This window comes from Scyliorhinus torazame, chromosome 29 (assembly GCF_047496885.1).
Source record: "Scyliorhinus torazame isolate Kashiwa2021f chromosome 29, sScyTor2.1, whole genome shotgun sequence".
In the NCBI taxonomy this organism is placed as follows: domain Eukaryota; kingdom Metazoa; phylum Chordata; class Chondrichthyes; order Carcharhiniformes; family Scyliorhinidae; genus Scyliorhinus; species Scyliorhinus torazame.
Genome location: NC_092735.1, coordinates 32,624,074 through 32,640,426, shown reverse-complemented (window position 1 = coordinate 32,640,426; position 16,353 = coordinate 32,624,074). Strand labels below are relative to the sequence as shown.

Genomic DNA, 16,353 nt, shown 5'->3' with positions numbered 1-16,353 from the left:
AGGCCCTGTATATCGTCCTCATTCTCGGCTGCCTTTGCCTTCACGACCCGAAGCTCCCGCTCCTGGGTCTTTTGTTCCTCCTTTAGCCCTTCGATCGCCTGTAGTATCGGGGCCAACAGCTCTTTCTTCATTTCCTTTTTGATCTCTTCCACACAGCATTTCAAGAACTCTTGTTGTTCAGGGTCCCATGTTAAACTGCCACCTTCCGACGCCATCTTGGTTTTTGCTTGCCTTCCTTGCCGCTGTTCTAAAGGATCCACTGCAATCTGGCCACTCTCTCCTCCTTTTTCCATCCGTATCCAGGGGGGATTCCCTTCTGGTTTACCGCACAGTGTTTTTAGCCGTCAAAATTGCCGTTGGGGCTCCTATCAAGAGCCCAAAAGTCCGTTTCACAGGGAGCTGCCGAAACGTGCGACTCAGCTGGTCATCGCCGCACCCGGAAGTCAAGACGCTGTTTTTTGACCATCCGTCCCAGTACGCAAAAGATTTCCCTAGCTGCAGGATCCCACTCCGTACAGATCAAAGGCTTCTGCATAGTGACCCTAACGGTGCAAGGGAGGGAGTTTAAAAACTACAGGCTCTATGTCCTTCCCCAACTCTGCGCGCCCACATTACTGGGATTAGACTTCCAGTGCAACCTGCAGAGCCTAACTTTCAAATTCGGCGGCCCAATACCCCCACTCACTATCTGCGGCCTCGCAACCCTCAAGGTTGAGCCCCCATCCTTGTTTGCAAAACTCACCCCGGATTGCAAACCCGTCGCCACTAGGAGCAGACGGTACAGCGCCCAGGACCGGACATTCATTCGGTCCGAAGTCCAGTGGCTACTGAAGGAAGGCATAATCCAGGCCAGCAATAGTCCCTTAAGAGCACAGGTGGTAGTAGTAAAGACAGGGGAGAAGCAAAGGATGGTCATAGACTATAGCCAGACCATCAACAGGTACACACAGCTAGATGCGTACCCTCTCCCCCGCATATCCGACATGGTCAATCGGATTGCCCAATATAAGGTCTTCTCCACCGTGGACCTCATGTCCGCCTACCATCAGCTCCCCATCTGCCCAAGTGACCGCAAGTACACAGCCTTCGAGGCAGACGGGCGATTATACCACTTCCTAAGGGTCCCATTTGGCGTCACAAACGGGGTCTCGGTCTTCCAACGAGAGATGGACCAAATGGTTGATCAACATGGGTTGCAGGCCACGTTCTCGTATCTCGACAATGTAACCATCTGCAGCCACGATCAGCAGGACCACGACGCCAACCTCCAAAAATTCCTCCAGACCACTAAAGCCTTGAACCTCACATACAACGAGGACAAGTGCGTTTTTAGCACAAACCGGCTAGCCATCTTGGGATATGTAGTGCGCAATGGGATAATAGGCCCCGACCCCGAACGTATGCGCCCCCTCATGGAATTTCCCCTCCCTCACTGCTCAAAAGCCCTAAAACACTGCCTGGGGTTCTTTTCATATTACGCCCAGTGGGTCCCCCAGTACGCAGAGAAGGCCCGCCCCCTAATACAGACCACGACCTTCCCTCTGTCGACAGAGGCTTGCCAGGCCTTAAGCCGCATCAAAGCGGATATCGCAAAGGCCACGATGCGCGCCATCGACGAGTCCCTCCCCTTCCAGGTCGAGAGCGACGCCTCCGATGTAGCTCTAGCGGCCACCCTTAACCAAGCGGGCAGACCCGTGGCCTTTTTCTCCCGAACCCTCCACACCTCAGAAATCTGCCACTCCTCAGTGGTAAAGGAAGCCCAAGCCATAGTGGAAGCTGTGCGACATTGGAGGCATTACCTGGCCGGCAGGAGATTCACTCTCCTCACTGACCAACGGTCAGTAGCTTTCATGTTCGATAATGCACAGCGGGGCAAAATTAAAAATGACAAGATCTTAAGGTGGAGGATCGAACTCTCCGCCTTCAACTATGAGATCTTGTACCGTCCCGGAAAGCTGAACGAGCCGTCCGATGCCTTATCCCGCGGCACATGTGCCAACGCACAAATTAACCATCTCCAAACCCTCCACGAGGACCTCTGCCACCCGGGGGTCACTCGGTTCTACCATTTTATAAAGTCCCGCAACCTCCCCTACTCCGTGGAGGAGGTCCGTACAGTCACAAGGAACTGCCACATCTGCGCAGATTGCAAACCGCATTTTTTCAGGCCGGATAGTGCGCACCTGATCAAGGCCTCCCGTCCCTTTGAACGCCTCAGTCTGGATTTCAAAGGGCCCCTCCCCTCCACCGACCGCAACACGTACTTCCTGAACGTGGTGGACGAGTTCTCACGTTTCCCCTTCGCCATCCCCTGCCCTGACATGACAGCGGCCACAGTCATTAAAGCCCTTAACACCATATTCACACTGTTCGGTTGCCCCGCATACGTCCATAGCGACAGGGGGTCCTCCTTCATGAGTGACGAGCTGCGCCAGTTCCTGCTCAGCAAGGGTATAGCCTCGAGCAGGACGACCAGCTACAACCCCCGGGGGAACGGGCAAGTAGAGAGGGAGAACGGCATGGTCTGGAAGACCGTCCTACTGGCCCTACGGTCCAGGGATCTCCCAGTTTCACGGTGGCAGGAGGTCCTCCCGGACGCCCTCCACTCCATCCGGTCGCTACTGTGTACCACTACTAACCAAACGCCTCATGAGCGCCTCCTTGTCTTCCCCAGGAAGTCCTCCTCTGGAACGTCGCTGCCGACCTGGCTGGCGGCCCCAGGACCCATCTTGCTCCGGAAACATGTGCGGGCGCACAAGTCGGACCCGTTGGTCGAGAGGGTTCACCTCCTCCACGCGAACCCGCAGTACGCCTACGTGGAGTACCCCGACGGCCGACAGGACACAGTCTCCCTGCGAGATCTGGCGCCCGCCGGCAACACGCACACCCCCCCGACACCAATCACCCCCTCCCTGCCACCGGCGCACCCCGCGACAGCCCCCTTCCCGGGAGGATCGGTCCTCCTCTCAGGTCCGATCAGAAGTGAAGCTGAAGCAGAAACCGTAAAGCTCCTGGAGGCGACAACACTGGAACAAGCACCACCACCACCAGGGCTCAGGCGATCGACAAGGACGACCAGACCGCCCGACCGACTTGTGGCATCGGTGTAACACTAGAATGTTGTGGACTTTAAAGAGAATTTTTTTCCCCTTTTTCCCTCTTACGAATACTGTAAATAGTTCAAAACAAAAAAAAACCCTGTACATACTGTAATGACATGCAAACGTTTTTCCTCCCAGGACCAGCCTTGTAAACCTCTACCACCATGCGAAGCACCACCCCGCCGGGTTCATTTTTAACAAGGGGTGAATGTGGTAGTATGCATTAGGGGTCATGTGGGACTGTGAAGCCGTGATGTCATTGGCTGACAGATCCCGGGTCCTGGTTGGCGGTTGACCTCTAGCTCCGCACTGAAGGCGGAGTATAAGAACCAGGAGTTCTCCCCCGCAGGCCAGTCTGTTACTGAACTGCGGGGAACAAGTCACACTTCATAAAGCCTCATCGACTTCATCTCAATTAGTCTCTCGTGAGTCTTTGTGCGCTACAGCCGTGAAGTGGTTCTAAGAGCTGTAGCCACCAACGATTTCTCCCGTGTCTCAAAACTTCTGAGTCTTTTTCTTGGCATATTCATTTGTGGGCCATGATTGCTGCTTGCAAGGCCAAGACTTGTTGCCCGTGGCTTTCTCCGCCATTTCGGAGGAGCAGATATGCGTCAACCACATTGCTGTGGGTCTGGTGTCACATGTAGGGCCAGACTGGGTGACCCCCCCCCCACCAAAACCAAAAAAAAAAACACAGCGGGTGTTCGGTAAATCCCACCCACTAAGACTTAAGGATCAATGCAAGACTGACCACTACTCCGGGAAAAACAGCTTTTTACCAGAAAGGTAACCGTAGTGAAGGTAAACACTTGGCAACATGGACGGCACAGTCGCACATTGGTTAGCACTGTTGCTTCACCAATGCCAGGGACGTGGGATCGATTCCCGGCTTGGGTCACCATGTGCATGAAGTCTGCACATTCTCTCCGCGTCTGCGTGGGTTTCATCCCACATATTCACAAAAATGTGCTTGCGAGGTGAATTGGACATTCCGAATTCTCTGTGTACCCGAACAGGGGCCAGAGTGCGGCGATTAGGGGATTGTCACAGTAACTTCATTGCAGTGTTAATGTAATCCTACTTGTGCCAAAAGTAAAGATTATATTTTGGTGCCAGAACTGAACATTTAAACTGGGACTGTTGGAAGAGGGGGGAGGGGGGCAGGGTTTGATCAACTGTGCACTCCCACCCCAGTGATTAACAGGCAGAGCTACTTTTCCAAACTGGACATTCCAGATGTTGTCTAAACTGCTCCTTGTACAGCTGTTTCAGATCCTCTACCCCCTCTCCATTCAGGCCCCTCTTGGGGATAAAGAATAAAGTTCGATTAGCCCTGTTAGACAGCTAGAAATCTTTGTGAACCAATCATGTCAGCTACAGAATTACACAGGGAAACAAATCTGGTCAGTGACATTTATTTTCAAATGCAGCAACATGGCAGAACAGAAATTTAGCACAAAAAAGAAACTACACACACAAGTTGGACCACTCTTCACTGCAAAACGATCAAAGTCAGTCAATCCAGGGTGAGCTTGTCAAACAGGTACTCTCCCGTGCCATTCTCAGGGACTCCCAGTCTCTTCAGGTTGGTGATGTGATCTCCGAGCTTCTTGATCATCTTCACTTGTTCATCCAAGTAGTGAGTCTCCAGGAAGTCACAAAGCTGAAACAGGAGGACAGAAGAGAAATTAGTGTGGATCTTCCCCAGATGACACTTCTTTCCCCCCGCCCCCCCCCCCCCCCACCACCTCCTCAAGATGGTAAATCTGATGCAAGTGGGTGTTGTGGGCAGATTTAGCCAGAATTACCCACATAAAAGAGGCAATTCATCCATTCTCCTGGGGAGTGAAAAGAAACATTGATGCCTCAGAATGGAATTTAGTCAAACCCAGCAATGGGAAACCCAAAATAATTCTGCGAATGACGACAGATTCCAACATCACTGGATAAGGAAACAAAATTCAACTCACATGAGGGTCAGTGTTCCCAGAGGAGAGTTTGTGCAGATCCAGCAGACTCTGGTTCACATTCTTCTCCATCTGCAGAGCTCTCTGCATTGCCTCCAGACCATTGCTCCACTCATCCTGCTCTGGTTTCTGAAAGGGGAAAGAGAGAAAGGCCTTTGTGCTGCACTAAGAATGTTGTGTAATGTGTTTAAATCATGGAAGGTAACATTGGAGACCATTAGCTCTTGGGGCTAAAGTAAAAAAGGCAGGATGATCAGCCACGATGGTAATGAATGGCAGAGCAGGCTCGAAGGCCGAATGCCTCCTCCTGCCTTTATTGTCTATGTTTCCATTGCTGGCAGTAGATCAGTCCATTGGCTTGGCAGAGCTAAAGAAACTCCATTCCTGCTAAGTCAATGTCTTGTGAAGTCCTGACTTTATCAATGAGTCGTAGCGAGAGCCCACATTTTCCACTATTCCTAGTTTAGCCCCACAATGGTTGAACCAATACTTTTTGGAGCACCCATTTATTGATCCTCAGTATTCACTCGTTCAAGTGCGTCAAAGGTGAAATCATCTTTTATCTATCGTCACACACTCCATTTTACTGCTGCTCACATTCTAGAGGGTGGAGTAGCAAGATTTGGAAGTACAAAAAAAAAAGACACTTTAAATTGCATCACCACAGAAGGCTGTTAAATTCCAACCTTGACATCCCCCAGGATGATGCAGCCTCCACGTTTATTCTGGAATTCCATCAGTTTCTCAGCGTGTTCCCGTTCCTCATGTGACTGCTCCTTGAAGAACTCAGCAAAGTGACGCAGGGCAACATCATCCCGGTCAAAGTAAGAGGACTGCAGGTAGAGACAGTGGAAAAGAGGCAGGTCAGACCCCCAGCTATCAGATTCACCCCACCCTTCCTTGACCTCAATACTGGCCTCCAATTAGGTGACCAGAGTTTTGGTTTTTATTGAAAACTAAATCGCTTTATCAATGCTTTTCCTCAGTATGTTGAAACCCATCCCTGTGGATGGTGGGAGGAAACCTGACCCGGAGTAAACCCACACAGTGGGTCACCAGAGGGTCCCTGCCAATGAGGCAGCAGTGGTAACCACTGTGCAAGTGATAATGCTGTTTGGATTGAAGTTTCTTGACCACAATGAATTACATCCTTTCTCACACAAATGGAAAATAGAAAATCCTTCAAATTCAGTACATCAGCCAGCCAATTATATTTAATTGCTCCTCTTCAATTGGAAAGGAGGGGTTTAGGTACCTTCAAACTAAGCATTCTACCAGAAACTTCACAGAATTCTGGAGTTAATTATCGATCCAAACTGGAAACAGCAATTCTAAAATAGGGACAAACACCTGCCTGGAGTGTTCAATCCATTCAGTCTGGGGAGGGAATATATCTAAAGCCAACTCATTAACCTAGAGAAACTCGACCTGCTCAGAAAACAACAAAGCCACAGTCTTAAATTGAAAATAGGACTCCCAAAATGTAAAACTCACCATGGAAAGGTAAACATAGGAGGAATAGAGCTCCAGGTTGATCTGCTTGTTAACAGCATCCTCACAGTCCTTGTGGTAGTTCTGACGCACTTGGGAAGCCATCTTACTGGTTAATGGTCAAAGTCAAACAGCAACAACAGGACCTCAGTCCTCACAAGCTCTTGTATTTATACAACTGGGACATCCTGCATTCAAACAGGGAATGACATCACCAATGATGATTGACACTCCCTGATAGCCAATCAGAAATCTGCCATGAATCGAGGCACCAATTAATCAATGAGAGGGGGTTGGGTGTGACACCCAGAGCCAATCAGGTCTGTGGAATACAGGAAAGATCAGGATGGTTACTCTGTGATTGGTCCATTCAACCCTTTAAACATTTTCCACCGTTCATATTGTGACTGGATTGAATTCTAACTCTGTAAACACGTCTCAGTCCCATTTGCCCCACACACAACAAAAATCTAACAACCTCAGCGTTGAAATGTTAAAAAGACCTCTGACATTTTGGGTGACAGAGTTCCAGATTTCCATCATTCTTTGTTGAATAAATGCTTCCGAGCTTCACTCCTGAACAAGCTGGTTCTGACGTTAAGGCTGCGCCTCTCTTCCCACCTGGGGAAGGCCTCCTTCTGCCATGTGGAGATTCTCTGATTCTCTCTGGTTTTGCTCTATCCACCCTATCAAATCCAATAATCATCTTCAACACGTCCCCTAATTCTAGACTCTGTGATTGAAAGACCAGTCGATGCAAACGGTCTTCATCATTTAACCCTTTTAGCGACGATTCCGTTCTGGTGAATCTTTTCTGCATCTCCACCAAAGCCAATTTATCCAAACTGGGCACAGTGTTCCAGATGTGGTCTAAGCTGCTCTTTTCCGGCTGTTTTAGAACCTCTACCTCTCTCTATTCCAGCCCCCATTAGATGAAGAATAAAATTCCATTAGCCTATTTAATTTGTTTTTGTAGCCGTCGCACAAACTTCTGGACAAGGAGGCAGAGTGGACCATTCGGCCCCTCGGACCTGCACCGCCATTTAATAAGGTCTTGACTGATCTGATAAAGACATCAAACCTCCCCCTGATAACCTTTGACCCCCCCGTTCCCACCCCCACTTGCCAAGAATCTATCTGCCTCTGCCGTAAAAATATTCGAAGTTTGTGCTTCCCCACTTTTTCAGGAAGAGAGCTCCAAAGACTCTTCTACCGTCCACTGGTTTTTTAGGAATTTCTGTGCGTGGACAGCGTTGAGCAGAACAGATTGGACGAGGCTGACCTGCCCCAGACAAGCCACAGAGAATACACAAACCAGCTGACAAATTGGGGCAATGCGAAATGGATTTGTGGCGAATATCAAACAGAAAGCTATTGCTCAGTCACTGTTAAATGGGATGTGGAGCTTTATCCCCAAATCTAAGAACTGTAGACCTTTTATATGGTCTTACTACTCTAATTTAACAAATAAAAAATATTTTTGTTTCTGTGTTTTGTCTTTTTTGTTATTTTTTGTTTTTTGTGGTGTTTTGTTGGTGAATTGATGACCTGTACGTTTATCTACACGTACAGGAGTTAAGCCAGCATCCGCCACTGACACTGGCGTGATGCTGGGTGTGACAACCATGCAAAAGAACATAAAGTAACTGATGGATAAAACAAACGAGGGGATTGCCCCGAAACAACGGGTGGAGCACAGCCCAAAGAGAACGAGAAAGGAAACAAAAACTTATCAAAAACCCGTCAAATTAAAGTGTGAGAATCGGGGTGGATAAGGCAATCCAACCCCTGCGGTGCCCACCGAGCACGGAACGCCTCGAGTGTGCCCGTGGACACCGCATGCTCCCGCTCCAGGAACACCCGGCCACGAACGAGGCCGCGGAAGATGGGCAGACAGTCAGGCTGGACGACCCCCTCGGTCGCCCGCTGTCTGGACCTATAAATGGCAAGTTTGGCCAGGCCCAGGAAATGAAATGAAAATCGCTTATTGTTACAAGTAGGCTTCAAATGAAGTTACTGTGAAAAGCCCTTAGTCACCACATTCCGGCGCCTGTTTGGGGAGGTTGGATTGGGAATTGAACCGTGCTGCTGGCCTGCCTCGGTCTGCTTTCAAAGCCAGTGATTTAGTCCTGTGCTAGCAGGTTCACGAGGAGGTCCTCCGCCTTCCCGGCCCCCCTCCGCACCGGATGTCCGTAGATCAGGAGCGTGGGTCTGAAGTGCAAAGAAATCCTCAACAACAAAGCTGTCAAGAAACCAAAAAGGGAGTGCAGCCTGGGACAGACAACATAAACGTGCTCCACGGTCTCCACCAGGCCGCAAAAGTGCCAGGTCTCTGGCAAAGCCGTGAAGTGGTTCTAAGAGCTGTAGACACCAATGATTTCCCCCTTGTCTCAAAACTTCCGAGTCTTTTTTCTTGGCTTATTAATTCGTGGGTCGTGGTTGCTGCTTGCAAGGCCAATACTTGTTGCCCGTGGCTTTCTCAGCCATTTCGGAGGAGCAGTTATGGGTCAACCACATTGCTGTGGGTCTGGTGTCACATGTAGGGCCAGACTGGGTGTAAATAGCTGCCGTGGACATTTTAATCACAGAAAACGGTTCAATTTTCAAGGACTAAGAGCAGTCTGGGAGAATTTGTGTTTTAAAAGACGCCAGCAGGAAATTCCGGTCCCACGCCCGCCCACGGGCTTCCTAGCGATGAGGAGAGAAGTCAGCGGGAAATCCAATTGACAACGGTGGGACCGGGAGAAAAATAGCCAGGCCACCACCCCCTCCTTCCCCCCCAAAACCAAAAAACACACCGTGTGTTCGGTAAACCCCACCCACTAAGACTTAAAAGGATCAATGCAAGACTGACCGCTACTCCTGGAAAAACAGCTTTTTAACCTGAAAGGTAACCGTAGTGAAGGTAAACACTTGGCAACATGGACGGCACTGTCGCACATGGTTAGCACTGTTGCTTCACCAATGCCACAGACCTGGGATCGATTCCCGGCTTGGGGCACTGTGCGTGAAGTCTGCACATTCTCTCCGCGTCTGCGTGGGTTTCATCCCACATTCCCAAAAATTTACTTGCGAGGTGAATTGGACATTCCGAATTCTCTGTGTACCCGAACAGGGGCCGGAGTGCGCCAATTAGGGGATTGTCACAGTAACTTCATTGCAGTGTTAATGTAATCCTACTTGTGCCAAAAGTAAACATTATATTTTGGTGTCAGAATTGAAAATTTAAACTGACTGTTGGAATGGGGGGGGGGGGGGGGGGGGGTCGTGGCTTGATCAACTGTGCACACCTCCCACCCCAGTGATTAACTGGCAGAACTACTTTCCAGATGTTGTCTGAACTGCTCCTTGTACAGCTGTTTCAGATCCTCTACCCCCTCTCCATTCCAGCCACTCTTGGGGATAAAGAATAAAGTTCTATTAACCCTGTTAGACATCTAGAAATTTTTGTGAACTAATCATGTCAGCTACAGAATTACACAGGGAAACAAATCTGGTCAGTGACATTTATTTTCAAATGCAGCAACATGGCAGAACAGAAATTTAGCACAAAAAAGAAACTACACACACAAGTTGGACCACTCTTCACTGAAAAAGGATTAAAGTCAGTCAATCCAGGGTGAGCTTGTCAAACAGGTACTCTCCCGTGCCAGTCTCAGGGGCTCCCAGTCTCTTCAGGTTGGTGATGTGATCTCCGAGCTTCTTGATCATCTTCACTTGTTCATCCAAGTAGTGAGACTCCAGGAAGTCACATACCTGAAACCGGAGGACAGAAGAGAAATTAGTGTGGATCTTCCCCAGATGAAAATTGTTCCCCCCACCTCCTCAAGATGGTAAAACTGATCCACGTGGGTGTGGTGGGCAGATTTAGCCAGAATTAACCACAAAAGTGGCAATTCACCCATTCTCCTGGGGAGCGAAAGGAAACATTGATGCCTCAGAATGGAATTTAGTCAAACCCAGCAATGGGAAACCTAAAATAATTCTGCAAATGACTACAGATTCCAACATCACTGGATAAGGAAACAAAATGCAACTCACATGAGGGTCAGTGTTCCCAGAGGAGAGTTTGTGCAGATCCAGCAGACTCTGGTTCACATTCTTCTCCATCTGCAGAGCTCTCTGCATTGCCTCCAGACCGTTGCTCCACTCATCCTGCTCTGGTTTCTGAAAGTGGAAAGAGAGAAAGGTCTTTTTTGTGCTGCACTAAGAATGTTGTGTAATGTGTGTTTAAATCATGGAAGGTAACATTGGAGACCATTAGCTCTTGGGGCTAAAGTAAAAAAGGCAGGATGATCAGCCACGATGGTAATGAATGGCAGAGCAGGCTCGAAGGTCGAATGCCTCCTCCTGCCTTTATTGTCTATGTTCCCATTGCTGGCAGTAGATCAGTCCATTGGCTTGGCAGAGCTAAAGAAACTCCATTCCTGCTAAGTCAATGTCTTGTGAAGTCCTGACTTTATCAATGAGTCGTAGCGAGAGCCCACATTTTCCACACTATTCCTAGTTTAGCCCCACAATGGTTGAACCAATACTTTTTGGAGCCAACCATTTATAGATCCTCAGTATTCACTTGTTCAAGTGCGTCAAAGGTGAAATCATCTTTTATCTATCATCTCACACTCAATTTAACTGCTGCTCACATTCTAGAGGGTGGAGTAGCAAGATTTGGAAGTACAAAAAAAAGACACTTTAAATTGCATCACTACAGAAGACTGTTAAATTCCAACCTTGACATCCTCCAGGATGATGCGGCCTCCACGTTTATTCTGGAATTGCATCAGTTTCTCAGCGTGTTCCCGTTCCTCATGTGACTGCTCCTTGAAGAACTCAGCAAAGTGACGCAGGGCAACGTCATCCCGGTCAAAGTAAGAGGACTGCAGGTAGAGACACAAGGATAAGGGAGATGGTCAGCCCCAGATGCCACGCAGCCTGAAAAAACACCTTCGCTGCTCCACAACCCATCCTTTCTCTACCTCAATAGCTGGTGTTGCTAACTTTTGGTTGGCTCTTAATTCATAATTTGCTGTTTGTTTAACCTTTGCTCTAGAGTCACCAGGTATCTTTATGATACCGCCACGAGGTTCAAGTAATGAACAATAACTCAAACACACCAATTAGCAAGATTCAAATCAAAATACATTCATTGTACATAGTAAATCACTATACTCATGCATAAACTCTAGAACATAGAAGCGCAGTACAGGCCCTTAGGCCTTCAATGTTGCGCCGACCTGTGAAACCACTCTAAAGCCCATCTACACTATTCCCTCATCGTCCATATGTCTATCCAATGACCATTTGAATGCCCTTAGTGTTGGCGAGTGCACTACTGTTGCAGGCAGGGCATTCCACACCCTTACTACTGAGTAAATGAAACGAAAATGAAATGAAATGAAAATTGCTTATTGTCACAAGTAGGCTTCAAATGAAGTTACTGTGAAAAGTCCCTAGTCGCCACATTCCTGCGCCTGTTACGGGAATTGAACAGTGCTGCTGGCCTGCCTTGGTCTGGTTTCAAAGCCAGCGATTTAGCCCTGTGCTAACCAGCCCCTGCAACCTACCTCTGACATCTGTCCTATATCTATCTCCCCTCATGCTAACCATCACCATCCGAGGAAAAAGGCTCTCACTGTCCGCCCTATCCAATCCTCTGATCATCTTAACCTTCTTCTCTAACGAAAACAGCCTCAAGTCCGTCAGCCTTTCCTCATCAGATCTTCCCTCCATACCAGGCAACATTCTGGTAAATCTCCTCTGCACCCTTTCCAATGCTTCCACATCCTTCCTACAATGCGGCGACCAGAATTGCAAGCAATACTCCAAATGCGGCCGCACCAGACTTTTGTACAGCTGCAACACGACCTCATGGCTCCGAAACTCAATCCCTCTGCCAATATAGGCTAACACACCGTACGCCTTCTTAACAACCCTCTCAACCTGGGTGGCAACTTTCAGGGATCTATGTACATGGACACCGAGATCTCTGCTCATCCACACTGTCAAGATTCTTACCATTAGCCCAGTACTCGGTCGTACTGTTATTCCTTCCAAAATGAATCACCTCACGCTTTTCTGCATTAAACTCCATTTGCCACCTCTCAGCCCAGCACTGCAGCTTATCTATGTCCCTCTGTAACTTGTAACATCCTTCCGCACTGTCCACAACACAGACTTTAGTGTCATCTGCAAATTTACTGACCCATCCTTCTCTGCCCTCCTCCAGGTCATTTATAAAAATGACAAAAGAGATCCTTGTCGTACACCACTAGTAACTGGACTCCAGTCTGAACTTTTCCCATCAACCACCACCCTTTGTCTTCTTCCAGTTAGCCAATTTCTGATCCAAACTGCTAAATCACCCCGAATCCCATGCCTCCGTATTTTCTGCAGTAGCCTACTGTGGGGAACCTTATCAAATGCTTTATTGAAATCCATATACACCACATCAACCTGTTTGGTCACCTTATCAAAGAACTCAATAAAGGTTTGTGAGGCACGACCTACCCTTCACAAAACCGTGTTGACTATGTCTAATCAAATTATTCCTTTCCAGATGATTATACATCCTATCTCTTACAAACCTTTCCAAGATTTTGCCCACAACAGAAGTAATGCTCACTGGTCTATAGTTACCGGGGTTGTCTCTACTTCCCTTCTTGAACAAGGGGACAACATTTGCTATCCTCCAGTCTTCTGGCACTAGTCCTGTAGACAAAGATGACTTAAAGATCAAAGCCAAAAGCTCAGCAATCTGCTCCCTAGCTTCCCAGAGAATCCTAGGATAAATCCCATCAGGCCCAGGGGACTTTGCAAATCTGGAAAGTGTGAAAATAGATAACACCTCCTTATGAACCTCAAGCCCTTCTAGTCTAGTATCCTGAATCGCAGTATTCTCCTCGATAACACTCTTTTTCCTGTGCGAATACGGATTAAAAATATTCATTTAGCACCTCTATCTCCTCGGACTTCACGCACAACTTCCCGCTACTGTCCTTGACTGGCTCTACTCTTACCCTAGTCATTCTTGTATTCCTGACATATCTATAGAAAGCTTTAGGGTTATCCTTGAACCTACCTGCCAAAGACTTCTCATGTCCCCTCCTGGCTCTTCTTAGCTTTCTCTTTAGGTCCTTTCTAGCTAACTTGTAACTCTCGAGCGCCCTAACCCTAGACTATTCCTATCACTAAAAGGCCTATACTTAGCTTCGGAATTGACCCACCAGGTCTGGGGAACAAATGGCCTTTCGTTCAGGTTCTTAGTCTGCAGGATTCAAAAGCTGGTATGGACTGGTAGCTAGGAGCGCCTGTCTCGTAGCGAGTGTTGACTGGAGACTTGGTTGATGTGGCTGCTTGGACAGGTCACTCTCTCAGGTTGATTCAAGTTGCTGAGTGACCCTGCCAAAGAAGAACAATTTGAACTCGAGGGCTTTACTTTATAGTCCCCAGGGTCTTCCCGCCCTTCGGGGCGGACCCCGTACCTGGTTCCAAATGATTGGACTGCGTTCCGATCGATTTCTCTAATACTGTAGTTGTTCACGGATCGCTGGGCGGTCCCTAAATGTCTGTTAGCCTTCCTTTGTCTTGGCTCCTGCTGGCACCGAGGAGTCTGGCTTGGCTTTATTCACCTTAACTGTTGCAATTGTGCCTTGGAATCGCTCATTACTATGCAGATGGCTGCTGGTTTCAGTGCTGTCTGGTTTTTGCAAGTTTCAATACAGATGATTTCTGCACTCATTTTGCCTGTGTTGGCTGAATTTCCCTTCAGTCTTTGCGATTCTCCATTTTAAGTCAGGAAGTGGCCAAGCCAGGTGGCTACACTGGTCTTAAAGAACCTAATGACATTTAAAAAAAAGGTTACTTGCCCGAGAATGTGGGGAATTCTCTGCCCAGAGGGCTGCCTTGCTCATTGTGAATACATTCAAGGCTGGGATCGTCAGACATTTGGTCTCAGGAATGAAGTGATTATGGGGAAGCAAGGTGGAAAATGGAAGTTGAAACACAGACCAGACTTGATCACAATTGAATGGAGGAGAGAAGCTGGCAGGGCCTTGTGGTCGGTCATGTTCTGTAGACTGGCCATAAAATTTTTATTTTAAAAATTTAGTGTACCCAATTTTTTTTTCCCCCCAATTAAGGGGCAATTTAGCGTGGCCAATCCACCTACCCTGCACATCTTTGGGTTGTGGGGTGAAACCCACGCAAACACGGGGAGAATGTGCAAACTCCATACGGACAGTGGCCCAGAGCCGGGATCGAACCTGGGATTTTGGTGCCGTGAGGCAGCAAGAGCTAACCCACTGCGCCACCGTGCTGCCGTAACTGGCCATAAACTATGCATGCACTACGGAACATCTAGTTAGTTTAAAATAATTCATGAAACAACTGCATGGTAAAAATAACTGGAATAAATATATAACAAACTACTAATACTAACTACACTAGAGCTAATGCAGAATAAGTCTATCCACCAATACGACTTACTCCCAACTGTCCCAAGCCGAGTAACCTGGTAGGTTTTACACTGCCATCTGGTGGTTGGAGGTGGTGTACATTATTATATACAAAATTGCTTATGCCAGATCACCACACGGTCAACTCCTGTTAGAACTCGCCTTTCCCAGTCAAAAGCTCAGCTGAACAGGAAGTGGCAGTACTGGAGAACCCAAGAACAATAACACTTCTTGGATTGAAAGTCACTTCCACTACAAAATCTATGATGGAGTAATATCAATTTAAAGAGATAATTGTGGAAGGATGCAGCACATCAGGACAAACAAACCACAGATTCATCTAATGTTTCTCTCACTAATTGCCCAATTACTTTTAATTGCGCCCTATAATTAGAAAAGTCAAGATTCCAGTACCTTCAAAACAATCTTTCTACTGGAAACCTCAGAATCCAAACCCTGGAGTTAATTATAGATCCAAACTGGAAACAGCAATTCCAAAATAGGGACAAACACCTGCCTGGAGTGTTCAACCTATTCACTCTGGGGAGGGAATATACCTAAATCCAGCCCATTAACCTAGAGAAACTCTACCTGCTCAGAAAGCAACAAAGCCACAGTCTTAAATTGAAAATAGACCCCCAAAAATGTAAAACTCACCATGGAGAGGTAAACATAGGAGGAATAGAGCTCCAGGTTGATCTGCTTGTTAACAGCATCCTCACAGTCCTTGTGGTAGTTCTGACGCACTTGGGAAGCCATCTTACTGGTTAAGAGTCAAAGACAAACAGCAACAACATGACCGCAGCCCTCACCAGCTCTTGTATTTATACAACTGGGACATCCTGCATTCAAACAGGGAATGACATCACCGATGATGATTGACAATCCCTGTTAGCCAATCAGGAATCTGCCATGAATCCAGGCACCAATTAATCAATGAGAGGGGGTGATACGCAATCAATACGCTTGAGTCCACGTGGAGTCATATCAATTCAGCTTTAATCAGATAGATCTGTACCCAGCAGCGAAGTTACAGAAGTGAAGGCTGCTGGGATGGCATTGGTTCTTATACCCCGCCACTCAGGGCGGGGCTATGTACATTGCCCAATGGTAGACCCCGCGGTCTAGCCAATGGCCATTCCTCTCTCTGGTACCGCAATACCTGGTATCACCACATTCACCCCCTGTTAAAAAAGAGCCAGCGGGGTGATGGCTAGTATTACTGTCGCCTTTTCATGGTAGGACCAGGTATTGCAGGTACCATGCTATCGAGGGTTGCGGAGAAAGTTCTTGCGTTGTTAATTTTCCTCATGGTGCTGCAATCAGACGATCGGGTGGCCT

General features: G+C 47.9%; 2 protein-coding genes across 2 annotated transcripts; both read right to left on the bottom strand.

The window, feature by feature from the left end:
- Positions 1-4,500: 4,500 nt before the first annotated feature.
- LOC140404113 (ferritin heavy chain B-like) lies at positions 4,501-15,771 on the bottom strand. Its single transcript, XM_072492532.1, has 4 exons — positions 15,670-15,771; positions 11,290-11,436; positions 10,601-10,726; positions 4,501-4,764 (listed from the first exon to the last, which is right to left on the bottom strand). The coding sequence occupies exons 1-4, from the start codon at positions 15,769-15,771 to the stop codon at positions 4,618-4,620; spliced, it is 522 nt and encodes a 173-aa protein (XP_072348633.1). The 3' UTR covers positions 4,501-4,617.
- Positions 5,063-6,685, bottom strand: LOC140404114 (ferritin heavy chain B-like). The gene is made up of 3 exons (XM_072492533.1): positions 6,563-6,685; positions 5,755-5,901; positions 5,063-5,197 (listed from the first exon to the last, which is right to left on the bottom strand). The coding sequence occupies exons 1-3, from the start codon at positions 6,662-6,664 to the stop codon at positions 5,063-5,065; spliced, it is 384 nt and encodes a 127-aa protein (XP_072348634.1). The 5' UTR covers positions 6,665-6,685.
- Positions 15,772-16,353: the final 582 nt, after the last annotated feature.